The sequence below is a fragment of the Peromyscus maniculatus genome, chromosome 4 (genome assembly GCF_049852395.1).
Source record: "Peromyscus maniculatus bairdii isolate BWxNUB_F1_BW_parent chromosome 4, HU_Pman_BW_mat_3.1, whole genome shotgun sequence".
Taxonomy (NCBI): domain Eukaryota; kingdom Metazoa; phylum Chordata; class Mammalia; order Rodentia; family Cricetidae; genus Peromyscus; species Peromyscus maniculatus.
In genome coordinates this window covers 146,519,068-146,545,732 of record NC_134855.1, presented here as the reverse complement: position 1 = coordinate 146,545,732, position 26,665 = coordinate 146,519,068, and the positions used below count along the sequence as shown (strand labels likewise).

The window sequence follows — 26,665 nt, the reverse complement described above, 5'->3', positions numbered from 1 at the left end:
TGACCACTGCCACAAGGCACTTTCTGGGAAGACAACTCTCTGTACTGCTGATAGGGAAGGGCAGTTGGTCTTTTCTGATGTCACACTTGTGACTCGGTCAGTGGCTTCATGTCTCCTGTGAGCCTCACTACTGCTGACGTCTGCTTTCATGATCAAGGCTTGAACTGGAGAGCAGTCAGCTGCTCTGCTCCTCCTTAGGTGCTTCCCTAGAGTCACCAAATAGAACAGCTCTGAGCTACACACAGGTACCTCACTTTGTGTATCTATAAGTTTAAGCTGTTACTTTCATTTTCCTGAGAACTTACACATTTGGAGATTATGCCAACAATAAATCAGTCAGCCAAAGAGAATGCTTCTATATTTTGTATATAACCCTTCACTATGTTGAATGGCCACAACTTCTAACAGTGGCTTCTGAGTCTGCCTAACCAAGGGTTATATGATCCTTGAATAATACCGGCAGTCAGCTGAGGAACTTTATGATCAGGAAGTCTGTACTTGCTGTGCCTGCATAGTTTTTTGCCAGCTAGAAAAAAATATGAGTTCTTCCCTGGAAGCCCTCTGGCTAGACATGAGAAGACTGGTTAACAAACCAGGCAGGATAATCATCCTGGGGAATCCATGAAGGACGGGAATTAGAATTTGGTTCAAAGCACAAGCATAAGGCATAGTAGGATGAACCAAAAGAAGAAATTTGAAGGACATGGTCACAGTACAACAAGGCTTAAGAGAGATGTCAGACAGGGAGGGAAACTTATGGAGGTTTGAATGAGAAATGTGCCGTACAAGCTCATGCCTCTGGACACTTGCTCCCCACTTTGGGAAGCTTAGGAAACTTAAAAGGTAGAGCCTTGCTGCGGAGGAAGTACATAACCGGGGATAAGCTCCATTTCCTGTACCCATGAAATGGGATCAACCAGCTTCCTGCTCCTGCTGCTCTGTCTTCCCCCTCATTATGGACTCTCTCTCTCTGGAATATTCAGATAAAATGAACTATTCTGTAATGCTCTTGGTCATGTATCTCATCACAGCAACAGAAAAGTAATGAATACATAAAGATACAGAGTCCTGGATATACGTGGCATAGGTCACAAGCTGGTGACAGGGCATGTGACAATGGAGTAGTCTATGTGGTGTCTCACCTTTCAGGAATGTCTGAGGTTCCATCTGTAACACCCTGCTCTGCAGACAGGGACTTCTCATCAGGCATCCCGACTTTCTCTAGGAAGCAGAGTGCTGGATCAGCCCGCATGGCATTGTACCTCTCATAACCTAAGCAGGCAATGAGAGGTGTGAGCAGTCAGGTCAGAACCCACCAGCTGTGCCCCAGCCTAAGACATTCATTTTTGTCTCCTTTATTCAGTAAAAACCAAGACAAAACAAACTTAACAATGTTTATTTAGGATTAATGCTAGCTTATGAGACCTCCTAACTGGGGAAGATTCTGGAGCTACTACAGACTTCTGAGCAGTTTCTTACTACAGCTGAAGCTTGTGTAAACAACGCGTCTGTACACAGATGTAGGGAAGGTCTGTTCTCACTGGTTTGCTGCTCTGTACAGCAAAGGGAAGCAGTTGAGTTACTTTACAACCTCTCCCTCCTATTCCTCAACCCTGCCACCCTGTTATGTTCTAAATGGTCTTATTTTCACATAGGCCAACTCTATCCCACAAGTTATAAAAGGAAGCTGAACAAAATGATGGATGTAAGTGCTGAATTATGAACTGGACCATGATGACTGTTTAACTGGGTTAACAGACCTGGGTCCAGTGTTAGTACAACAAAATCCTACACACTTGCCAGGGCTTTGGAATTGCTCCTCATCATATACTTAAAGTAAACAAAAGGAGTATTTTAACCCAGAAGATGAACTTTAATGGCAAAACAATGAAAGAAAATGCTTTATGTATTTACATGTGGAGGCTAGAAGTTGATGTCCAGTGTCTTCCTCTATTGTTCTCCCTGTCGTTAGAGACAGGGTCTCACTGAACCCGGAGCTCACCGACTAGCTAGGGTGACCAGAGAGCTCAGGTCACTCTCCTCAACCCCCAGTGCCAAGGCTTCAGGTGCGTGCCACCATGCTGGGCTTTTCTATGGGTGCTGGGAATCCAAAATTATGTCCCTGTGCTTGCATGCCAATAAGCCACCTCTTCAGCCCCCCAAAATTGTACTTTTTAAGAAAACCCAAGCAGGAGGATGTGTGGTATTTTATTGAATCTAACAATCTTTTTTGGGGGGCCAGGGAGAGGGCTGTGGGGTTCTTCTGAAGGTGGTATATAATAAAATGTAATCTTTATAATAAGACAAGGCTTGTCCAAGTAAAGACCTAAATCTACTGTCATAGCAAACTATTTTGGGAGACACTCTTTCAGGAAAGGGAAAACTTGGAATGTTTCTCCTCACAGACAACGTCAGTCAGTGGTTCTGTAGCATGTACTGAGACCCTGTGGTAGGTACTGGAAATGCTAATGAGAACCAGCTTAGTTGTAAGAAGAGACTCAGCTTTGTCAGACGGGGCACTCTGCCCCGGTTTTGGGATGCACTGTATCCTTCACTAGCGTGCAGCACTTAGTACTTCCCTCTAAGGAACTATAGGAATTTGATCTTTTCTTTCTTTTTTTCCTTCATTTTGTAAAAATTTATCTTTTTACTTTTAATTTTGTGTTTGTATATCTGGAGCTGGAGTCAAAGGCAATTGTGAGGTGTCCATACAATGTAGGTGCTGGGAGCTGAACTTAGGTCTTCTGGAAGGGCAGCCCACATTTTAACTGATGAGCCACCTCTCCAGGCCCAAAGTACTTGATTGTTTGACATCTTGGACAGGAGCTGCTCTCATACTGTCACTGAAGCACACGCCGTGAGAAACTGCACTGCTTTCTGCTTTTGGTTGTTTATTTTATCATTTATTCTTTACAATGGTGATCTGACCACTGCAAGTTTCTCTGAGGAGTCTTAGGGTTTTCTAGAAATAGAATCTTGGTCTTCCTCATCATTCTGAGTTTTGTATCTAGTACAGGGCCTGACACAATACTCACTCAATAAGCAACAAGACTAGATGAACTCTTTTTTTTAGATCCTTTTTCTTCCAATTACTAGAGAAGGAAGAATAATTATTTTGCTCTATCTCTGTTGAAGCTTACATCAAAACTAAACTTTCCCCAATATGTCTGTCTTAAAGAGATTCCTGCCATGGTCTGATTCCATGAAGAGGTGATTTATCAGACAGTGATATGGTGAGAACCTTCCTTTATTGTAGCATTACCGTTGAGGGAGGTTAACTGTCCACAAGCATTCTGCTTCCCTGATCTCTGCATAACATGATGGCAATGAGACAGGCTAGGGTCTTCTGTGTGCCCACCTGGATAAGTTTCTACACTGTGTATCTGGTCTTGTCATGTGTGAGTCTGACACCTAAAGCTGGGCTCTGTATTTCTTTCCTCATTAGCTACAAGGCTGAGAAGACTGATGCAGTTTCCTAGAAACCCTAACAGTGATTCTGGAAGAGAAACTGGAGTGGCAATGGCCAAAAAGACCTGCACAGCCACCTGATAGTTCGTGAGAAGGTGGAGGCTGCCTACTGCATTGCCAGTAAGTTTCTAAGAATATGTTTGGAAACACCAAATCCTCATCTTGAGAAAGACTTCAGGTATCCAGGAGGTCTCAAAGGGGCAGTTATCATTTAGGGCCTATGAAAACTATTGGGAACATTATACAGACGAGGCTTACCACAGGGAGTTCTGACTGCAGACTGGAGTCCAACTGAAGACTCAGCCTATTCTACTAGAGATGCTCTAAGACAGAACCTTCTCACCTAACTATGGCTACACAGCAGGTTGTCTGGAGACATACCCACAAAACCTTTGGAGATGAAAAATTACAGCACTACAATGCATACTCACCTAAGGCATGAAGGAAAGGTGTGTACATTTTTAGGTACATGATTTGGGGAAAGCAAACTATCTGTAATAATTACCAGTCAATGGAAAGTAAGAGCAGACTCTTAGGTGGTGTTTTACAAGTGAGGATGGGTTCTTGTTACCATTTTTCCAAGCTATTAAAAACATGTTAGTTCCCTTTAACTTCCTGGTTAATGGAAAGAATTAAAGATTGCTGAGCACATCTTTACACCAAGATAGTAGTCACACACTATAAATAAAGAGTTCTTTAAATCCTCTTAGCATTCTGCACAATGATGATCTAAAACACAGCACTTGTCCTCATTCCCTAATTTCTCTACTCATGTAACAGGGACACCTACTATGTGCTACACACTAGGGCAGACACAGGATCATTAAGAACAAAGAGGAGTCTAGAAAGAAAACTCAGCCGGTTCTGTGATTTGAATATGAAACACTCTCCATGGGTTCCTGTTTGAACACTTGGGTCTCTAGCTGGTGGTACCGTTTGAGGTTACAGAACCTTTAGGAGGCAGAGCCTTGCTGAAGGAAGTATGTCATTAGGAGTGGGCTTTGATGTTTTATAGCCTAGGCCTCTACTTCCTGCTCTCTGTTTTTGCTTCCAATGTATCGATGAAATGTGATTGTTCTGCTTCCTGACTGCCAGTCCAGCCTCACACTCCTGCTGTTATAACCTACCTACCAAGACGGACTGTATTCCCCAAAAATCTGTAAGCCTTTCTCCCAAGCTACTTTTTGTCAGGGTATTCTATTATTAGAGCAACAAAAAGTAACTAATACAGTTGGAAAGAGTGCTTGTTGTAAGGGCACAAGGATATGCATTTGGATCTCTGAGATCCATGTGAAAAAACAAACATGGCTATATATGTATGCACCTATAACCTTAGTGCTGGGGTGGTGGGAAGAAAGGAAGGTTCCCGGGGCTTGCTGGCTACCATCTAGATGAGATGTAAAAGTCTAGTGAGAGAAACTGTCTCAAGAGAATAGGTGTAGAGTGACAGAGAAGACACCCAACAACTTCCTCTGGCTTTGACATGTATCCAAGTGTGCATAACTGCACCCTTCACACTCAAATGAAAGGGATGGATGTAGTCCCACCTTAGGTACAAACAGCCAAGTGAAGAGGATAAAATCAGGTATATTCTTCGTGACTACAGCTAACCTTTAGAAGTTTCTCAGTAATATATTCACAATACTGTTATGAGTCACACATTCATTGGATCAAGACTCCAGGTGGGCAGCTGTAAGGTTCAGTTTTCTAAGAATTATAGGACAGAATTGTTAGGAGTTTGGAGGAATATGTATAGCCTAGTCAAGATTGCTTGAATCAGCTTTCTGGGTAACTGATCTAGAAGGGGTCAATTTTCTAAAACATACCATGCTTGAACACACCAATGAGAAGGGACTTATCAGCTTCAGCATCCCACCAATCCACTGGGATCTCCACATAGTCAATGTCGGGCAGAGGCACATCCAGCTCCCTGTGGAAAGAAGAGTGTGGTGTCAGTGTTCTTTCCACCTAGACACAACACAAAAGCTACTGAACCAGCCCTGGTATGAAGCCACATTCCTGACTGAATGCTTAAGTAACAATAAAAACAATCCAGAAGGCTGCAGCTCAGTATCTCTTATTGCTCACAAAGCTATTTCGGCAGAGGTTCTTGGTCCCAGACTCCACTTGAGACTTAGGAGAATCTACCATCAGCTGACTCTGGACTGTGTGTGTAAAGCAGTTCTGATATGTATCTTTAGTTAGGAACCAGAGCAAAAAGTTTTGGATATTCTGGTCATGCAAAGGCAACATTTCCCCCCAAATAATTGAATCCTTAATAATATCTAAACCATCTTGCCTCAGAGTTGACCTTGGTACAATCTAAAGGATAAAGAGGGCCTTTCAGAAACTAAGTGGTTTGTTAGGTCAAAACTGATCATGCATTGCACTGTTCTAGCCAAAAGGATGAGCATAATATTCAGGTGCACATGCCAGGACTGGCAAACAAGCCAGGACTGGCAAACAAGCCAGGACTGGCCAGCCTGTTACCATCAGCCCCTCTGGGTTTCAGTCTATGTTCTGAGGAACACATGAACCCTGAGTTCACTGCCTTCATTCATCTGAAAAGTTTCCAGGGCTTGGATGGAGGAACATCTATCTACCTGGATAGCTCCTCCCTCCTCTTCCCACTGCCTGGGATGATTTCTCTGTAGAATTTGACAATAGTCCACTAGGATTTTTATTGTGACTGACATAAGCATGACTATTCCTTGACAGGCCCAACTCCCTCTATGAGGCTAGTGTTCTCTGGCCTCAGCTTCCCAGAAGCCCATAGATCTACCTACACAGTGCCAAAGGAGGAACAACCATTTTGGGATGGGTGTTGTTTACACATTAAGCCTAAACAGGACCAATGACTGATTGAAAAGAAAGTGGAGTCCTTTCTTCTCTATCTACCTATTTACTATCCAGGTAGCCATCTTGGGTAGGGTGGAAACATGGGTCTCCTGAAACAACCAGCTGGATCTGGCCAGTCTATAAGCAGGCAATTTACATATATTATTTAACTCTGAGAACTATGGATAATGTATTACCTGGCAGGAGTTCCCTCAAATGCTTTATCAGCTGCTTCTCCCAGTATTTCAGCTTTTAGGTAGTACAGCATCCGCACTCTCAGAAGTACCCTATGAAACATAAACACATGAATACAATTCTGAAACCTAAGACTGAGAACACATTACCAAACTAAGATAGAAAAAATTAATAAGCATTTCTGAGTAGTATGAAGGGGTACACCAGAATACACAGAAGAACAAGACACCAGGATATCAATGCCAGACATTACTAGGATTACCCCTTTGCTATCCAAGAAAACAACCACTTTTCCAATTTCTTGCTAGACCATCCTATGAGCCATAAGTCAAGGCAGAGACAGTCAACAACCTTCCTTACCTCCAATCTTTTCATTTGGCCACAAGGACCACAGAAGTAGAGCTGATTTACCAAGTTTACTAGTTACAAAAGAGTGAAATCTGTTTGAATGGTGGTAATTTCAGGCAGTTTTACACATACACAGTGAGATAAATACTTAAAGGGCAAGTGTTTATTTTTCATGGCAGTTAAGTCTTTTCCTGAGGTCTTCATTCACTTTGATTCTGCAGAGGCTGCACTCAGGGTCCATGGCAATGTACCAGTTGTGTTTCAAACAAAGCAATTAAGTACATGTTAGTCAACTACCACTACCCTATATCATGCTATAAGTTGTAAGGTATATAACAAGGTAAACAAGTCATTCATGCTCTACAGGCACCTAAAAGTCCACTGTGAAATGAGAACAATCACAAAGAGTCAGAAAGAGAAACTGACAGCTGAGGCCCAGGCTAATATGCACAAACACAGGATGGAAGTATGGGGAGGTGCAATGGAGAACACCACTGCTAAAGAAATGCTTCAGATTCAAGCTAAGCAGCAAAGAGGACTGCAGGGAACACTTGCAGTTCACTCGTAATACCAGTCAAGAGTGAAGGTTAGCCACTGAGGGAAAAGCCTATACACAAAGGTAGTACTTATAATATAGAGGAACTGACTTCCAGACAACTTGTATGACAAGAGGGATCACAAATATTGTGGACAATGTGCATCATTTTAAGGAAGAAAAAGCAGGTTATATATTTACATATGCTAGTATTACAGAGTGTCTCTGAAAAGGCAGGCTAATAGGCTGTCTCTGGGAAAGAAAATGGGGGGAGCTAGAAATGGGAGGAAAAACAGTTTTTGACAAAAAATTTTTATGTGCGTATGTGTGAGCTATTCAAAAGAATGCCACTTAAAGGCTTCAAAATAAAGTATAATTTCTATTAGCTCTGAGTAGAAAATGGCACTGTGGCCCAGCTCAGAAGCAGACAGAGGATGCCTTGAGTGGTTCTTGAAAGCTGGGTTAGAAGCCTCTGGGTATAGAATATACTGCAGGAGTGAAGACTGCTGAAGGAAGTGGGGGGGGGGGGAGAGCATGAAGAGAATGCAGACACAGTTTATATTCCAAATCTTCTCTCCTTTTTCCAGACCTTGCATGGAGTATGAAAAGATCTCTCTGTGGTATCCCAGAAATCTGGGCTCCTTGAGCAGGGCTAACTTTGGGAAACAGGAGAGGCTAACTCACTTGTTGCAATGCTGTTTGAGGTGTTTCTTGTATCCATCATCATGTAAGACCACCTCAGGGTTGCAGGTGGCTAGCCAGTCTGCATTCTTCAGTTCTGGGAGCAAGAGCTGGTTTTTTGTCTTTTTTCCTTTCCTCCCTCTGGGGACTGGGGCAGACAACCCTGAAATGGAGAGATAATGACATAGGATGAGCCAAAAGGGCTTTACCATGGGCATTGAATCTGGGCTGGGAGCAGAAAAAGCGTGATGGGCCCCTGGTGACAAACTCTTCCTCAAGGCCACAGAAAGTAAGGTGGTCAGGAAGATTTAATGAATGCCCTGTGAGACTCAGGAAGGAATAACCCAGCCTGCCCCTTTTGGGCTCTTGTGGTCTAGTAGGAAGAAGGAGGAGACTTGAAGGGGAGCTTTCGTTAAGGACAGAGAAGTACAACACAAGACAAGTCATGCCAGACGTGACAAGTACAGAATGGTGAAATGAAAAAGGTGAGCCACAGAACATGAGATGTGAGTTCCCAGTTCAGGGTGATACCTGATGGACTCAGGTAGGTGTAGGAAATGGCAAGAGCCCAATTGCCCTTCTAACAGAACAACACAGGCAACAATAACCCAAGAGGAGAACTCACAGCAGAGCTATTTCACCTCTTACCTGAGTGGTTCTGGAGAGTCTGAGCTTGTCCGTCTTTGGAAGGTGTGATTAGTTCCCAAATAAAACTCTTGATCTTTTCATCTCCTTTGTAATGCTTGACACAATATACCAATAGGGCCCGGCAAATCATTTCCATGTCCTTCTCATTCAGGTGCCACTTGAATCGCCCATGAGTCAGGATGTCCTTCCACCGGCCCCAGCTGATGGTAAGAATACAGAAGGTATTGGAGGAAGAGCCAGACACACCCTCCACACAGCATGAATTAAAGAGACAAGATGCTCCTCATCCTCTAACAGGTGTTGTCAGTTATTCCAAAAGCTTTGTCCTGAAAGGCCCGTGACTTTGACTGCATGCCCCACTTGTCTCTAAGGTGTCCTACACAATGGATCATATGGCTGCTATTGTTAAGCTGTGATGGTCCAAATCACTGGAGAATAAGTTTGGAAATGAAAAAGTGCAGCTGTAGTAACCACTGCATAACCATGCCTTAACTGCAACATTTGTTGTACTGATTCCTTATAATACATTCCTGGATGGGAGAGGAAATCAGTACCAGGCAGCAAACTAGTATCAGAGATTTGCTGTGACATGTATTTGAGAGCATCACAGTATGTCTACACTATAGCAACACAGCACAGTGATGAGGGGAATTCTGGTACAAAGCACGGCTTTCTTTCGCTCCTGTAGATCTCATTAGCTGGTACCCAGAGGGAGCTAGAAGTTCACTGCACAAATCTTAGGGACTTACAAAAAAAAAAAAAAAAGAAAGAAAGTGGGGAAATAACAGCAACCCCTTCCCACTAAGCAGAGCCAGTACCTACCCAAAGATGAGCAGGTTCTTCTCTACCCGGAAGCACTCAGCACGGAGGTAGCGCCTGGCTTTGTCATTGAGACGCCTGGATCTCGTGGGCCTTTCATCTGAGTCACTGTCTAACTCTGAGAACTCCATAAGCTCGTCCTCCTCAAACGAATTATAATGTTTGGTCTGCTTCCTCACGCGTGGCCGGTCAATCACTAGGCTTTCCTGGAAATGGAGACGACTGTGGGGAGGAGGTCCCTTTTCTCTTTACTCCTTACCAGAGTGCACAGCGGCACCCTGATGCCATTCCTCAGGGCACATCTGAGGCAGAACCAGCCTGTCAGCCCTGGCAGGGAAGGCTCTTTGCAGCACACCTGCTGTCTCTAAGACCACAGACAGGACACGCATAGGGGATTCTCAGGGACTTCAAGCTGTTGGTCCCCAGTGCTGTCCACCACCATCTGTCGTGTCTGCCATCATTCTAGCAAGCAAAGCCCCCAAGTGCCCAAAGCAGTAGTCTGCTATTTCCAAGAAAGACTGGAGTGGGGAGGCCCAGCTGTTCTGCCTGGCACGGAGAGAGCAGTCTAAGCTCTGGAGACAGGAGAGGTGAAAGGATTCCATCTGCTCAGCAGCTTCCTGAAGAAAACACATCCTGCTGCTTTCATTATCCACCTCCTTTAGTGGTATCTACTAACCTTTTGCTAAAAGACAAAATTCCTCGTTCAGGAATCTCATTTCAGTGGCTCCCCTGGCCATACTAATTGCTTCTTCTCTAGTCCCACTATTTTCTGTTTCTTACCCCTTCTTCCTACACTTCTTCCCAAGGCAGATGAAATCCCAACATTTCTCCATGCAGCACAGACAGTGAATTTCGAGCAGCACCCTGCCTCAATGATCTTGCTTCCTACTATGGAATGCTCCCATTGCTTTTGCTGCCCACAGGGTAGGAGTTTCTCCTCCCTACCACTGTCCTGCCCACACCACTGCACTTCAGTCAGGTAACTATAGGAGCTTAGCATCTTCTTAAAGGAGGAGAAACCACTTTTCTAGTTGAAGAAAAGAAGCCAGGATAAGCAATCACCAACAGTTAAAATAACTACAAAAGAATAGTTATGTAGATTCTCATTGACTTAGCTAAATTATAAGAAACTGTCTTAGATTTGTGGGCCACAGATGTCAACCTACACTTGAAGAAGACAGGAAGAAAAGCTATGTACTCATTGTGAAGTGAGCCAACGGAGTCAGGGACAGAGGAAGAGAAGCTAGCATTTTATGGGTATCTCCCAGCTGGCCAGTCACAAAATGACTACAACTCTGTCACTGGGGGCATCAACATTTCCTTTCCCACTTGTCTGGGGAAGGTCAAATGTGTTGCAGAAAGGCACAGTCTAGTTTTATTCTGGCGCCAATGGTCTCTCTCACGTACAAAATGGAAAAATCTGAGACACTGGAAAAAAAAAGGAGGTAAAGCCAGGAGGTATTCCCTTTCCTTCTTCCTTTTGATCACTAAGAGGAAAGGTTGCTTTTAGAGAGTATTGACCCTGGGATCGACTTATTTACAAGTTGCATCTCTAATTGCATTTATCTAACTTCTTGGGTGCCCAGCAGATTGTATTCCATTAGTCACTGTAAAGTTCTACCAGTTAACATTCATCAAGGGCTGTCTATGTGCCACCACTCTTTAAGTGTGTTACAACAGCATTTCCTTTAAGAATCAAGACTCAGGAGTAAATAGTGACCTGAGCGATGTAGGCATCGCCCCATGCAATCCCAGTTAACTGTTCAGTAGAACAGAATAAGCAGTACCTTTTCATTATTTGCTTCAGTGTCTAATTCAGCTATTTTAGCCCATTTCTGCCAAAAATTAGGATCATCCAAGGAAATATCTGTTCTGTTTCCTGAAGCCACAAAACTAGCCTGTGGAGGAGACAAAAGTTAACAAACTGGATTTGAACAGAATACAAACAAAACTGATTTCAAATATACCAGAAACACAAAAGCCATCCATATCAAAATTAAAAACCCTAACAGCACTTCCAAAATCTCAAAACAATTCATTTTTTTCCTCCTTTTAAAGACTGAGTAAGAAAATCAAAATTTCAATCTACAGGCTCATTTTCCTGAAACTTAAGAACTGCCAAGTAAGAAGACAGGACAACAGCAATGTAGCAATGTATTACCTGGTGTCTAGTTGTCTACAGAAGTATTTATTTGCTCATTTAGTTTTTTGATACAAAGTATAACCAAGTACACCCTAGACTGGCCTCAAACTTGCAATCCTCCTGCTTTATCAGCATATTGAAAGTTGGAACTACAGGTATGTACTTAAAACACACACATGCACACACTAATATATATATACACACACACATATATATACATATATTATATATTATATTATATGTAAAAATATATTCAATACAGGATCTTACTATTTAGTTCAGGCTAGCCTAGAACCTGTGATCTTTAGCCTTCCAAGTACTGGGATGACAGTCATGCACCATAATGCTTGACTAACAGGTTATCTTCTTTCTTTCTCCCCCCACTCCCTCCCTCCCTTTGAGACAGGACCTCATGTACCTCGGGCTGGCTTCGAACTCATTATATACCTAAGGATGACCTTGAACTTCTTACCCTCCTGCTTCTATCTCCCCCACCCCCAGTGCTGGACTGCAGATCTACCATGCTCAGTTTTATGTGATGTCAGAAATTGAACCCAGGGCTTCATGCATGCCAAGCAAGTACTCTACCAACTGAGTTACATTTCCATCCACTAGGTCTGAAAGGGTTTATTTTCAGATTTTTTTTCTTAACCTTCAGTTTTATAGTAGGTGTCCACTTTAAAAATGGCACTGGTGTGTGTGTGTTGGTTTGGCGGGGGAGGGGGGGATAAGGCATAGTAGTGCACACCTTTAATCCCAGCACTTAGGAGGCAGAGTTCAAGGTCAGCTTAGCATACATAGCAAGTTCCAGACCAGCAAGGGCTATATAGACACTATGTCTCAAAAACCTGAACACAAAACAGCAACAAAAACCCAAAGGAGGCACTGAGGCTGGGCAGAGGCTCAGTGGGTCAAGTGGTTGCTCTCTAAGTGTGGAGCCTGGAATCTGCACCTGCATGTAAAAGTTGGGCAGGTGTGGCAGCCACCTATTATCCCAGTACTTGGGAGGCAAAGACAGGGCAAGACAACAGGATTAATTATCTGGAATCATCAAGTTCCAAGTTTAGGGAGAGATACAACCTCAATATAAATAAAGTAGAGAATGATCAAGGTAGACATCCATTACCAACTTTTGGTACACACACACACACACACACACACACACACACACACACACACACACACACACACACACACACACACACTTTATGCCCTGCCCCATCTACAACCCTCCCTTTCCATTCCTCCTCCATCTCCATTCAGAAAGGGGCAGGCCTCCCATGGGCTTGAGCAAAGCATGGCATATCACGTTGAGGCAGGACCAAGCTCCTCCCCTTGTGTCAAGGCTGGGCTAGGTAATCCAGCATGGGGGCCAGGTTCCCAAAGTCAGCTAAGTACCAGGGACAGGTGCTGATCTCACTGCTAGGAGCCTTACAAAGAGACCAAGCCACACAACTGTAACACACATGCAGAGGGCCTAGGTCAGTCCCATGGAGGCTCCCTAACTGTTGGTCCAGAGTCCATGAGCTCCAATGAGCTCAGGTCAGCTGTTTCTGTGGGTTCCCCCTGACATGACCCTCCTGTCTCAGACAATCTCTCCTCCCTTTCTTCAGCAAGACTCCTGGAGCTCAGCCCAGTTTGGCTACACACACACACTTTGAACATGCATGCACCACACACATTAAAAGAATGGTACTGGGTTGATATGAGGGGCTGAATGAAATGCAGATTACCTATACTTCCCGTACTGTGCACAAAATGTTCTCCTGAACAAGTCTTGACCTGACATTGGAGACTGATCACAATAGGCCATAAGGCTCCCATAGGAATTAGCAAAACCTGCAGCCAGAGCAACCTAAGAGTAATCTGCAGAGTTCTAAACCCAGTGACCTGAACAACAGAGGAAGGTGGTCCTGAGGTGAGAAGCTGGGAATCTTAAAACAACAACAACAACAACAACCATTCCTGTGAAGTGAAAATACCTGCTCGAATTTGAGGAATGGAAATGCTTAAAAAAAAAAAAAAAAAACCTTTACAAAAACATCAATATTTTTTGGGTTTTGGATCAGATCTTGTAAAGAGCAGACACAACAAAGTACAGACTGGGGTCTCCATGCCTGTGACCACCTGCTCCTCTTTCTGACAGTCTGTGACTCTCTCTAAGTGTCTACATTGTCAAGAGATTGCATTTGGAGGAACAGCAGCCTCATTGATGAGCTAAAAGAATACACAGCAATCCCTTCCCTTCCACCGAAATGACTATGGGGAAGAGGTCATGTACCTTGGCGAAAGTGGACCCTTTCCCTTCCGACTGGATGGTGATGGTGTGGGTTCTTCTTTGCAGAATCTGGTCTATGTCTTCTTCACAGAACTTAGAGCCTTCATCTTCCTCATCCATTAAAGCCCCATAAGCACCTTTCCGGAGCAAGTCCTCCACTTCCATTTTTGAGAGCTGCTGCACCTGAACAGGTCACCAAAGTGGAAAATACACAGGAGAAAAACAGCCTCAAATGTGGCTCGCATGATTCAGGATACAGCTCCTCTACTAACTGCACACATCAAAAAGACAAACCAGAAATGACAACTCAGAGGAAGGTGCCCTGGCTACTTTGCAGGGGAGTCAGGCAGGCAACTGTCTACAGGGAGCTCTGCAGTAAAGCCTAACCCACAACCCGAAGGCCTAACATTCTTCAGGACACTGGTTATCATCAAATGTCATAAGCCATTAAAGCTATGCACCATTGAAGAGGATATACTTGACATCTTATTTTAATATTTTAGTTTGAACTTATATCTTTAAAGCCTCCAGATGTACCACATAAGCTGAGAAAAAAATGATTTATTCATTATTAAATAAATACATTTGTATTGGAAATGATGTCATCCCTTAACTAAAAAAAAAAAAAAAAGGATCCTGCGCCAAGTGTGATCTTTCAACCACTTGTTGAAAACAGGAAATGGAGTTCAAAACACCCTTTCCTGGTTCTAATTAACAATCTGGTTCTCTTTATTTCAATCACAAGAGGGAATTCCACAGCTCTCAGGAAGGGCAATTTGGAGTATGATGGTTAGTAACACACGCATAGCTAAGGATATAGAACATCTGGACTAAGGTTGTCACTCCATTTCTGATGCTCTAAGCCAGAGATGAAGGAGATATGCTGCTTTGTACTTACGAATTTAAGAATCTTAGCAGTAATTCTTAACTCTCTCCAATCCGAACTCAAAATCATGTTGCCACTGTTTTTTTTTTGAGACTGGGTCTTAATGTACCCAGGCTGGCCTTGAAAATTCCATGAGTAGCAGAGGCTGGCCCTGATCTCCTGATCCTCTTGCCACCACTTCCCAAGTGCTGTGATTATAAGCACGTGCTACTATGCCCAACTAGAAAAAAAGACTGTCATTCTCCAAGCTAATTTGTTCATTTGTTATTTACTGAGTATCACACACTGAACACTTTTGAAAAAGATATTGTGCACTGTTTGGGGTCATGGGAACACAGATAACACTGACTCCATTTCATCACCAAGAAGCTCAGTCAGGCTGGAGAGACGGCTCTGTAGTTAAGAGCACTTGCTGCTCTTCCAGAGGCTTGGCTCCCTGCACCCACATGGCAGCTCACAACTATCTGTAACTCCAGTTTTAGGAGATGGGACACCCTTCCCTGGACTCTGCAGCCACCAAGGTACATACATGTTATACATGCAGGCAAGTACTCATACACAGAAAATAAAAAATAAGTAAATTAAAAAAAAAAAAAGGGCAGCGCAAAGTTTGGGGTGTGATAAGGTAGGATAACAAATATGTAATTAAAATGTTGGGCCTTTGGCTCATATAAATACAGTAAAGAATCTTAAACCTACCAGTTCTGATGGATGTGGTTAAAATTTATTGCAATGTTATTCCATGTTGGACAGACCTACCACACAACTGCTCCCAGACTGCCTTTATCCATTCAGAAAATACAGGGACTGCCTGTATTTCCTGCTATAAGAGTTATCTAACTATGCTGTGGAGGACTGAATTAAAAATTGTGAAAAGGACCCAGAAACAGCTCTCAGAAGGAAAAAAAGAATCCTGACAAGTGCTCCTTTTTTGTTTGTTTTTGAGACAGTCATTGTTCAGGCCCTGACTGGTGTGGAACTCAGAGAGCCACCTGCCTGTTCTGGGACTAAAGGCACACGCTCCTCAATGCTCCAGGACAGGTACAATGTACTCACTCCATTGGTGCTGCCCTTTCTGTTGATGTCCTGAAGAATAGCCTTGTCCAGGCCTAGTTTCAGGCTGGCCTTGTCAAACATTTCTCGCTCATAGGAGTTTCGAGTGATTAGGCGATATACCTTCACAGCTTTGCTCTGGCCTATTCGATGACACCGGGCCTGAGCCTGGGAAGAAGAGTCATATACATTTTGTCACCATGTATACTCACATTTGCATACAAACACAATGACATGAGCCCATGTGTGGAGTTACTCATTTCTTTACCAGCTGACTACCATGTGAAGATCCAAAGCAAAGGGAAGGACACAGCTGTCCTCCCCCCAGCTTGTAGACGGGATGCAGGTGAAACTCACTCTCAGGAGATGCTACCTCTGGGAAATGCTTCAGAGGCAGCAGCACTTCCTCTATTTTAAATTTCACTACAAAAAATTTCAAACAGACAAAACCACAGTGGACCTTTGTGGACAATCTTGCTTCTTTTCTACCACACACCTACTTTACATAATGGGCAGCAAATCTTAAGCAGAGTGCCCCTCAATTTTATGTATTTTAATATGGAATTCAAAAGGTAAAACATATCACTTCACCACTGCTATACTAAAAAAAAAAAAAACAATTCTGCCCCCCCCTCCCCCGCAGCACTGGAGATTGAACAAAGGGCCAATACATGGCAGGCAGTGTTCTATCTCTAAGCTCTATGTCTCCAAAAACAAAATAATTCCTACTATCAACCAGCCTTCTGGCCTTCCCACTCAGCTGTGAATGCAATGTGTTAGTCCTCTGTTTTCCCATCTTGCTTACTCCATTTGTGCTGTGTCTCAGTGGGTGTTTTTGCCCCTGTATTTCCTCTAAACTGGAGTTCTACCTTGTGATCTGATTAGGTTGTGATCTGATTAGGTTAAGATCTGATTTTTGGCCAGGTATCTCACAGATGGAATTTCAAATTCTGTCAAGAGGCACAGGTTTATCTGCCTGCCTCATATGGACTTGAAGACAGATGTGTACATCCATTTCTTTATTGGGGTTACAGTCACCTTCATTAATATTTTGGTTACCCTAATATACTATTATTAAAGAAAAGTTAATCATTTGATTTTTTTCTCTTCATTTAATCAATTTCCAAAACAACATCCTCTAAAGTGACTAATGAGGTTTTTATTATCAGCTCTTTAAGGAACACAATGAAGCCATACGCTTCAATACGGTTGTTAGGCTTCACTGCACTGTAGCCATACAGCCCACAAGGGCCTCTGCAGATTGATGGCTGGGCTTTTTCAACATGGTCCAGTAGACTATGGAGATAAGACTCTACAGACTGACTCTGTGGTCTTAGAATGGAGGTGCATATTTGTACACCTATGTTAAAAAAACACAAATAGCTGCGTATTTATGCCTACACATTGTACGAAAGACCAGTGTCTTTAACAGTCCCCTTGCTTTTAACATGTTCCAGTCTTTTTAGTATTTCCTGTATAAAATTAGATTCACCTATTCTTTGAAAAGGAATCCTGTTTTTTTTTTTCCTTCAACAAGGTTTGCCCACTCCTGCAATCAAACAGAGAAGGGTGTCATTGACAGTGACCAGGAGGGATGGTCATGTCACATGTAGGAAGCTAGCAGGCACCCCTGCAGACCCGAGCACTTTTTTTGCTTTGACAGAGGTGAACTTGAGCAGTGAGGATGTGCCCTGGCTCTCAAATGAGTGAAGACAGTGGCAGAAGAACACAGCAGCCTCAGAGTCCTGCTTCTGTCTCATGGTCTTACTGTGACCCCAGCATCTGAAACAGAACAGCCACAGTAGGACCGATGGCTCAAATGCCAGGCTGTTAAAGAAGGCTGTCTGGGGGAGAGGAAAAAGAGTCGAGTCTAAGTAGAGATTCTTGTTGTTTTGTTTTGTTTTTGTTTTTTGAGACAGGGTCTCACTACAGAGCCCTGGTTGTCCTAGAACTCACTCTGTAGACCAGGCTGGCCTCCAACTCCGATATCTGCCTGTCTCTGCCTCCCAAGTGCTGGGATTAAAGGTGTGTGACACAACCATCTGGCTAAGTAGAGATTCTTAAGTCTGCCTATCAGGGAATCACCCTGGTTAGAATCAGAACTTTCCCCTAATTCTATGGCTGAAAACGACACCAGAATCCTTTAGCAGTGTTCAAGTGGCATGACAGCAGAAGCCCACCAAACACAAAGACCAGTTTCACACTGTGATGGCTAATATTGGTTGTCAATTTGATTACATCTAGAATTAACTAAAACTCAAGCTGCTAGGCATGCTTATAAAATGTTCTCTTAATTGGATCATTTGAGGTGGAAGACACCCTAAAACTGAGAGAGCTTTTGCTCACCCCTGCTGGCAAGTTAACTTCCCATGTTACTTAATACTGACTTGATTAATTCAGTTCCTTTAGAGAACACTGACTAACACGCATGTCTGTTTATCTATTACAGTCCAGAAAAATACTATTACAACACACAGACAGCACTAACTATTGAAAAAGCGTGTAAGTATTTTTAATGGGAATTTTTTTCCAGTGGTGTGTGTGTGTGTGTGTGTGTGTGTGTGTGTGTGTGTGTGTGTGTATGTGTGTGTGTGTGTGTGTGTGTGTGTGAGAGAGAGAGAGAGAGAGAGAGAGAGAGAGAGAGAGAGAGAGAGAGAGAGAGAGAAAGAAATCCAAAACACACTATGCTCCATGTAAGGAAAATAACACTTGAGCTGGGTAGTCACACAAGGCTGTAATTTCAACTATTGCAAGTTCAAGGCCAACCAAGACAACTTAGTAAGATCCTGACTTCAAATAAGAATTAAAAAGAGCTAGTGATGGATTTAGCAATAAAATGAATGCATAGCATTCATAAGGATAATTTCATAGCACACACACACACACACCTTGTAAGAGACTTCTACTGCAATTGTAACATCATCTGAACATCAAAATGAAGATACTAATGAATTACAACTCACTGAATTAAAGAGGCCATGAGTGCATACTGACAATAAATCAAGAAAAAAAGGAAAAGCCTCTAGAGCATTAGGAGACTGATAGTTACAGAAGAGCAGGAAAGAAATGAAATATCATTTCAATATGGACTAGATGATTAAAGAGTAATGCTCTTATTTTCTGATTCTGAAAATTACACTATGGTTATAAAAGAGAAGGCCCTTGTACATATGGAATAGAGACTCAAAGTGTTAAGAAAGTAAAAGGGTCTACGCCCCTAACTATTATCAATTGAAATGTGTGTCTCAGAGAAAACTGAAAAACAGGCAAAAATGATAAAGTAAATGGGACAATCAGAACTGAAAATAAAAAGTATATAAAATAAAAAATGAATAAACATATATACAAAGAATTTCTTGCTAGGGACTATGCTATTCACCTAATACAGAGAGACCCAATTGCTCACTTTGTTTTTGAATTATATGAGTTTACTTTCCAGGGGCTGTGGCACTACATATATGTGAGCCCAGCTCTTAGGAGGCAAAGACTGGAGGATTATGAATTCAAAGCCAATCCTTGCTCCATAGAGAATCTGAAGTCAGACTGTGGTATAGGAGACTTTGTCCAACCAACTAACCAACCTGATGGGGAGGATAGAACTAAACTAAGAAACTCTGGAAAACAAAATTTTTGTTTATATACTATAACATTACAAATGAAATAACCTACTCTATATTAATAAATTTTTTGAGCAAACTTTTTTTTTAATAAAATGTTGGTCAGTAATCCTGATACTATTTGAATTTTATGCTAGACATGAGTGAATAAATATGCTGCTGTGATGTGACCAACGTATCTGTTTGCCAGATAAAGAAGATAAGGCCACAAAGAGCCTCACAATGGGCTGGAATCAGAAACCTCATTATGGATGGATATATATAGCATAAATAGTGTGTGTGTGGCATAAGTGCTTGTGTTTATGTATGTACCTACTTCCTAGTTCTGTCTGCCCAGAGGGTCTAACACTGGCTGTATCGAATAGCCAGATCTAGCTTTCTGTTGTGATTTATTCACGCATTTGAGACTGGTCTCATGTAATCCAGGCCTGTGTCAAACCTCCTATGCAGTTCAAGCCCTGAACTCCCCATTTTCTCTCTCCAACTCCCAAGTGCCAAGATTATAGGTACACGGCATTATGTTTGACTTCAGATCTTGATCACTAAGCACTTTCCTCAAATAAAAAGAAAAGGGATCTGTGGAGAAATAGCCAATTCCAAGACCCTGTCAGGAAAAATGTTAACATGAATCTGAATATCTTGTCCAAAAAAGAAAAAAATGCTCAGATGATATGAGTGGGATAAAACAGCATGAGACAAACATGAGAATAGTGTAGTATAAAATAAAATAAAATAGACAAGTGTATTAACACATGCCTGTAGCCCTAGCTACTTAGGAGGCTGAAACAAGATTCTCTGAGCCTAGGAGCTGTAGGTCAGCTTGGCCAACGCAGCAAGACCCCAACATAAAACAAAACAAACCATCACCAACAAAATAAAAAACATAAATATCCATAAATCCCTAACTAAATAAATGGGACAAAAGTAACTATTATTCCCACTCAAAAAAATACAGAAGAAATGATGGGTACAAAAATTATCATTAGTCAAAAATTATGGTAATACTGACTGAGGGCAAGTCTGTTGATGGATGTTAACATCAATGGGGAAAGTATGAGAATCAGTATATTTGTAAGACTCCAAAATATCTACTGATGAGATAACCAACTAATCTAAATAAGTAAAAATTATTTTATAATTGAGAGGCTTGGGAGACAGCATCTGAACCAAGTCAAAATCACAACACAAGCAAAGGAACATATGACATTATGTGCTCCAACAGGATGCAGTGATAAGAACACTATCATGTCTACAATATTCTTGCCTGAAATGCATAATCTTACATCTAAGGAAAAAAATGGGCAAATACAAACCAACAAACCAAGAGAAAAACTCTAAAAGCTTGTCAGTACCTTTTTTTTTGTTTTGTTTTTTGAGACAGGGTTTCTCTGTGTAGCTTTGCGCCTTTCCTGGAACTCACTTGGTAGCTCAGGCTGGCCTTGAACTCACAGAGATCCGCCTGCCTCTGCCTCCCAAGTGCTGGGATTAAAGGCGTGCGCCACCACCGTCAGTACCTTTTAAAATGTCATGTTCATGGAAGTAAGGAAAGACAAAGGCGCTGTCATACACTGGAGGATGCTGAGGGGGCACGGCTTCTGACGGAATGTGATTCTCTTTCATGGGAAACTGAAGGGACACAAACAGCCTGTGGATTCATTAGTAATACTGTATCTGTGTTAATCTCTTGGTTCTAATAATTCATTATACTATGGTTATGTAAGATGTTAACATCACAGGAGGTTAGGTGAAGAGTAAACTGAAACTCAGCATTTTGAGACTTTTAAAAAGCTAAAAAATCAATCTGTACAATAATGATATAAAATATTTAAAGTGGTTCTAAAGTTATAAATTTAAGTCATGTTTGGGAAAACTGGCTTCTGACACATACACTGTTTCCTAGCTCCCTCTATAGGAATCCATTTAAAAAACTACACCGACTTGTGTTTTAGCTTTACCTTTCTTTGGTCAGGGAGAGGGAGAGACAGACAGAACTAACCCATTAAAAATAAATGCTAGCATTTAAGACCAGCCTAATCTACATACTGAGGTCCAGGTCAGGCAAAGTAAACACAGTGAGATCCTGTTGTACTCCCCCAATAAATAAATAAATGCTAACATATACACATATATTTTCTCTTTTTTTTTATTCAACAATATATTGAGATAGATTCCATGGCAGTCTATACAGATATTCCCCTATTCTTTGTTCAAAGTTAAGTATACTACAATTTATTCACTTTTCTAATGATAGATAACTGAATTAGTTGATTTTTGCTGTTCCATCCTTCAGTATATTTAGTGATAGCAAATCTTTGTTTTGCTAGACTGGGAGATTCGGTGGATAACTCTGGCAGATAAAAACAATGATCAATGGGCTGGCAAGATGGCTCAGTGGGCAAAGGCACCTGGCACCATGCCTGATGACTTTCAGGGTCCCACAGGAGAGAACCAACTCCCACAAGTGTCCTCTGACCTCCACTGTGGTGCACATCCCTGCTGTGGTGCACATCCCTGCTGTGGTGCACATCCCTCACCCCAATAAATAAATAAATAGAATGGAAGTTAATTTAAAAAATAAAGTGATTAAGGTAAATAATATGGCTTTTAGGACACAAAGGTTCTCAACCCTCATAATGCTGTGACCCTTTAATACAGTTCTCATGTTGTAGAGACCAACCATGAAATTATTTTCAATGCTATTTCCTAACTGTAATTTTGTTACTGTTATGAATCGTAATGTAAATATCTGTGTTTTCTGATAGTCTTAGATGATCTGTGACCCACAGCTTGAGAACTCCTGATCTAGAAGGTAAGTAACACCGCCTTCTAGTGGTAATTAAACACTGACGCTATTTTTTTTCTGGCTATATGGGTTTGAAGGTAACTACAAAAGAAAATTGAGTAAGTATTCTAGACAAAGGTCTGCAAGAGGAATGTAACAGACATACTACGTACTTTTGTAGCACACACATTCCCTTTCTTATTCATGCCTAGAATCCAACTTTTATACAGGGCAGAAATGTACTCAACTAAAGGCACACGCTCATTCTCAGCAGTGGTGAGGCTGTCCAACCCAACCAGGATATGGAACAGTCTAGAGTCATCTACAGGAGTTTTGCGAGCCTATGCAAACACACTACACTTGACTGCCTTCTTTTTCCTGCCTCAGGTTGAGACCAAGATAATATTAATCATAAACATAGAGGTTTGTAGGACAAAAAGAAAGAAGGAACATGGGTGTCTGACCACAATGAAGATTGTTCCAGACTCCTCATTCTGGGCTTCTTGTTAACCAAGAAAAACAAGCAGCTAAATGAATCAGCAGACAAACAATGCTCTCTCTCCCAAGACAATTTACCTGAAATGACAGCAGGGTAAGTAGCTCTTGTCACATTTAAGGGACTTGTCATTCATAGGCATACACACAGGTAAACACCATAATAAAGTAAAAACAAATCTGAGAGACAGACAGACAGACTGGTCATGATATGATCAAATCTTAAAGTATTTTCCTAATCAGAACTCACAAGTACAAAAGAAAGGTAGAGAAACACTCAGAGCAGGACAGGAACAGAAGTAAGGCCCAATGAGATGTATCAGCAAGGGTACAGAGTGGGAGCCTTAGGAGACACAGTTGGGCAGGGATGCTAAAATCTTTCACACCTGGGGGAAAATCACAGAGCTCTCATGCTCTGCATGATTTGTAGACTCACAATTTGTTCTTTTTGATCCATCTGAAGTGGACAAAGGCCAGATGAAATGTTTTCGGAAAATAAAACAGCCACAGGTCACAGTGCTTTCAATGCAAACAACAGGGTACAGCTGCTACCTAGCAGTGACCGGTTATAAACTCATTCTGCCCTCAGTTTACTACTGGCAATCTCAAGTACAGAGGTCAGCGAAAACTTACACTATGCCTTTTACAACTGTGTAAAAATGAAATGGATGGTACAGAAACAAAACAACAAACAAAAACCAGTCAGGTATGGTAGCTCACACCTACAATCCCAGTACTCAGCTGAGGCAGGAGGATTGAGTTTGAGTAAGATCCTGTCTCAGAACGGCTTAAAAATCCCCAATAAAAACCCAGACACAAAGATGTTTTTTCCTTTTGCCCCCCACCCGAGTCAGCAGTTCTATTACATTTTAAAAGCACATTTTCCTTAACACTTTAAATTATACTTGTTTCTTAATGAAAACCTACACAACCACAGGTTAAAAAACAACTCACAGTCTTAGTTCACAACTCACAAACTTATAACTAATTCAACCACAGCACACTGTTGAATTTCCAGACCCATTTTCCAACCTGGGTATTACATTGAGGCACTGTCATTTTCTCCTAAGTCTTTGGGAGTCTGTATCCACAGCTTGCTTACTTGTGAGAAGAAGCAATGAGGTCTATCTACACATTAGGGACAGGGAAGACTAGGAAGCTGCTCTTCCTTTATCTTTGCAGGTCTCTGTTGAATCTGCATTTCCTAGCTCAAGATTTATTCCTGGGGGTAAAAAGTCAGTGGATCTTCCCATTGCATTTTTTACATGACTTACTTCATCACTTTTGTTTTTCTGGGTCCTAGCAGTGTCTCCAGCTCAATAAACATGCCGGCTAAGTCAGTGGAGTGCCGGCCGAGAATAGGAAGGAGTAATACATTTTTACAATAGGAAGAGTACTTTTGGGGCAGCATAAAGCGAATGAAAAAGAGGAAAGGAAACCTGACAAACTTTATTTGGAACTATAGTATGGGAACTTCCTGTCCCACTGGTATCATGTATGCTCATTCCTACTCTACACAGTCATTCTGTTTGCTTTCTGTACCATGCTTCCTTAACATCTAGGCTCAAATAACACCATCTTAAAAGAATTCTTTTTAGACCATTCTACCTAAACCAGGGCGCCCAACTTACATCATATTTATCCCCTCATCCTAATTTTCTTTATAATACATGTTACCATATGTGATAATCTTATATTTCCTTATTTAACATTTCCCATCTCTCAGAATGAACCCTGTATGAGAAGGGCAACTAGTTTAGTTCGTTGGCATCTCTAGCTCTTCAGCTAATGTTTGGTATATGCTACAGTTCGACATCTATTCACTGACCATTTACATAACAGCATTGGGAGGAACCAGTCCCCCTCCTTCCCTGGAGTAGTGTGGAGGGCTCCAGAAGTTCTACTGATGGTGACAAAGGGGGCTATCTTCGAAGTATGGATTTCCTTTTCTTCCTCCAAACTCCCACAGACACACACCAGCTGCATTAGTCAATGCTGTGCCCCTAGCCAGAACATCTGCTTCTATGGTTTCTCAACTATGCCTTCAGGGAAATTAAGACATGGGAAGGTCCTTGAACTGTGCTGTCCACCACTGCTAACCTGAACTCTCTTCAAACTGGGGAAGGTTGTTGAGGAGCAGCAACAAGGAAGGTGATTGTAGTATCTGTGAAGAGTGTGATACCGTACTGTTACTCCTAAGAGGTTCTTCTCCACCTCTGCTGAGACTTGCTTCCAAAGAAGAAACCAAGTTTTCATTTCTCTGCTTCCTTCTTATGCTGTTGTTCCCATTGGCATTTCTTAAGCTTTTGTGTTACAGGGAACCTAGACAACGCTTGCTGCTGCTGTTGCTGAAGTACTGGAGGCCGGTGCCTGTCTCTGAACACAGAATTAGTCTCTGCCACTAGCAGGCTTACCAGGGCACCTTCCACTCTACTGATGGCTGCCAACTGACTTGAGTGGGCAAGTTTAGCCAAGACATGCGGATGTGCACATGCAGGAGTTACTGAGCCTAATTCTGACTATATGTCTAGCTAGTATCTAAGTGCCTTCAAACTTTTTGGAACTAATGTTTTGATCCTCTATTGTTCACTTATATCTATTTTTGAACTGATTCCAATCAGGGAATGGGAGCAGGATATGATTTACTGGGCAAATCAGACCAACCTGATAAAGGAAATAACAGATGATATTCAATAACAATGTCTTATGAAAATCTAAATGAAAAACTATCCCTAGCCAGGCACAGTGGCACAGGACTTAAAAGGCAGAGCAGGAAGATCTGAGTTCCATGCCAGCCTAGGCTATGTAGTGAGACTTGCCTCACAAACCAAAACCAAAACTAAAAACCACACCAACCAAATCACCTCTCCCTTTCTGGAAAACAATCAGAGGGCGGCAGAATGGACTCACAGTAACAATGAAAAGCATAAAAGGAAACAGGACTATTTTCTGATGCTCAACTGATTTTCTAGAGAGTGGAGCTCTGTTCTCTAATCACAGAAGCTAATGTGTCCAGAGACTTGCCTTGAAAATATGCTTAGTACTAGAGAAAATTATGAGAAATGGGTCCTAGCAGGAGAGGATTACATTGGGGAGGAGATGTCCTTGAAGGGGATATTGGGACCAGCTATTGATTCTCTGCTTCCTAGCTACTATGAGTTGAACAGGCTGCTCCACCAGGAGCCTGACACCATGATGTGTTGTCCTCCTGCAGGCCTGAAGACAACAGGGCTAACTGACCATGGGCTATAACCTTTGGAACTGAGTCTAAATAAATTCTTTATGATGACCATCTTGTATTTATTTCATTAGCGAAACTCCCTAGTTCAGACTCAGGTGTACTTTGGCAGAGTTCAGTCTTCCTATAATCATGCTTGCTTTCAAGGCCCTACAGGGATCAGTTAAGAAATTGATTATCCCTTCAATGACAGTTTCCTGGTGTGTCCTGACTAGAAACAACTATGGATTAGTCCAGATAGTGCCATATTGATTGAGACCACAGTGAACCCACATTTCTTTCAAATGAACTGAGATCTCTGGAGCTCTGGTAAAATTTCACTATGATAGAGGTTAAAACACGGTTCAAAGTGGGTTCTCATTTCCATGGTTTGATATTTGTATCAGGCAGTATAGATGGTATACCTCAACCCATTCCTAGATAAATGCTTATGACTAAACCTATTTTCCAAAGGCAATAACCTCGAAGAATTGTTGATGATTTATTTATTAAAAATATTAGTGCATGTGTGTGTGTGTATGTATATATATATATATATACATATATATATTTTATATATATATATATATATATATATATATATATATATATATATATATATATATATATATATATATATATAAACAAAATGTATGGAACAA

At 41.8% G+C, this 26,665-nt stretch overlaps 1 protein-coding gene and 1 long non-coding RNA gene across 4 annotated transcripts in view; one reads left to right on the top strand and one right to left on the bottom strand.

Moving 5' to 3' along the window:
* Nucleotides 1–26,665, bottom strand: part of Chd6 (chromodomain helicase DNA binding protein 6) — a 186,617-nt gene that overhangs the window by 36,723 nt on the left and 123,229 nt on the right. For all 3 annotated transcript variants that reach the window (XM_006971044.4, XM_076571225.1, XM_042276720.2), the window contains 9 exons: nucleotides 15,896–16,060; nucleotides 13,957–14,136; nucleotides 11,320–11,430; nucleotides 9,536–9,738; nucleotides 8,714–8,913; nucleotides 8,069–8,228; nucleotides 6,504–6,593; nucleotides 5,295–5,398; nucleotides 1,143–1,272 (listed from right to left, as the gene is read on the bottom strand). In XM_006971044.4, coding sequence (XP_006971106.3) covers nucleotides 1,143–1,272; nucleotides 5,295–5,398; nucleotides 6,504–6,593; nucleotides 8,069–8,228; nucleotides 8,714–8,913; nucleotides 9,536–9,738; nucleotides 11,320–11,430; nucleotides 13,957–14,136; nucleotides 15,896–16,060 — 1,343 coding nt within the window. The remainder of the gene's footprint in view (nucleotides 1–1,142; nucleotides 1,273–5,294; nucleotides 5,399–6,503; nucleotides 6,594–8,068; nucleotides 8,229–8,713; nucleotides 8,914–9,535; nucleotides 9,739–11,319; nucleotides 11,431–13,956; nucleotides 14,137–15,895; nucleotides 16,061–26,665) is intronic.
* Nucleotides 56–26,536, top strand: LOC121828923 (uncharacterized). The gene is made up of 8 exons (XR_013050957.1): nucleotides 56–245; nucleotides 3,446–3,588; nucleotides 4,484–4,627; nucleotides 8,443–8,550; nucleotides 8,865–9,010; nucleotides 18,342–18,394; nucleotides 22,272–22,318; nucleotides 22,679–26,536. It is a non-coding gene; the product is annotated as an uncharacterized LOC121828923 (long non-coding RNA).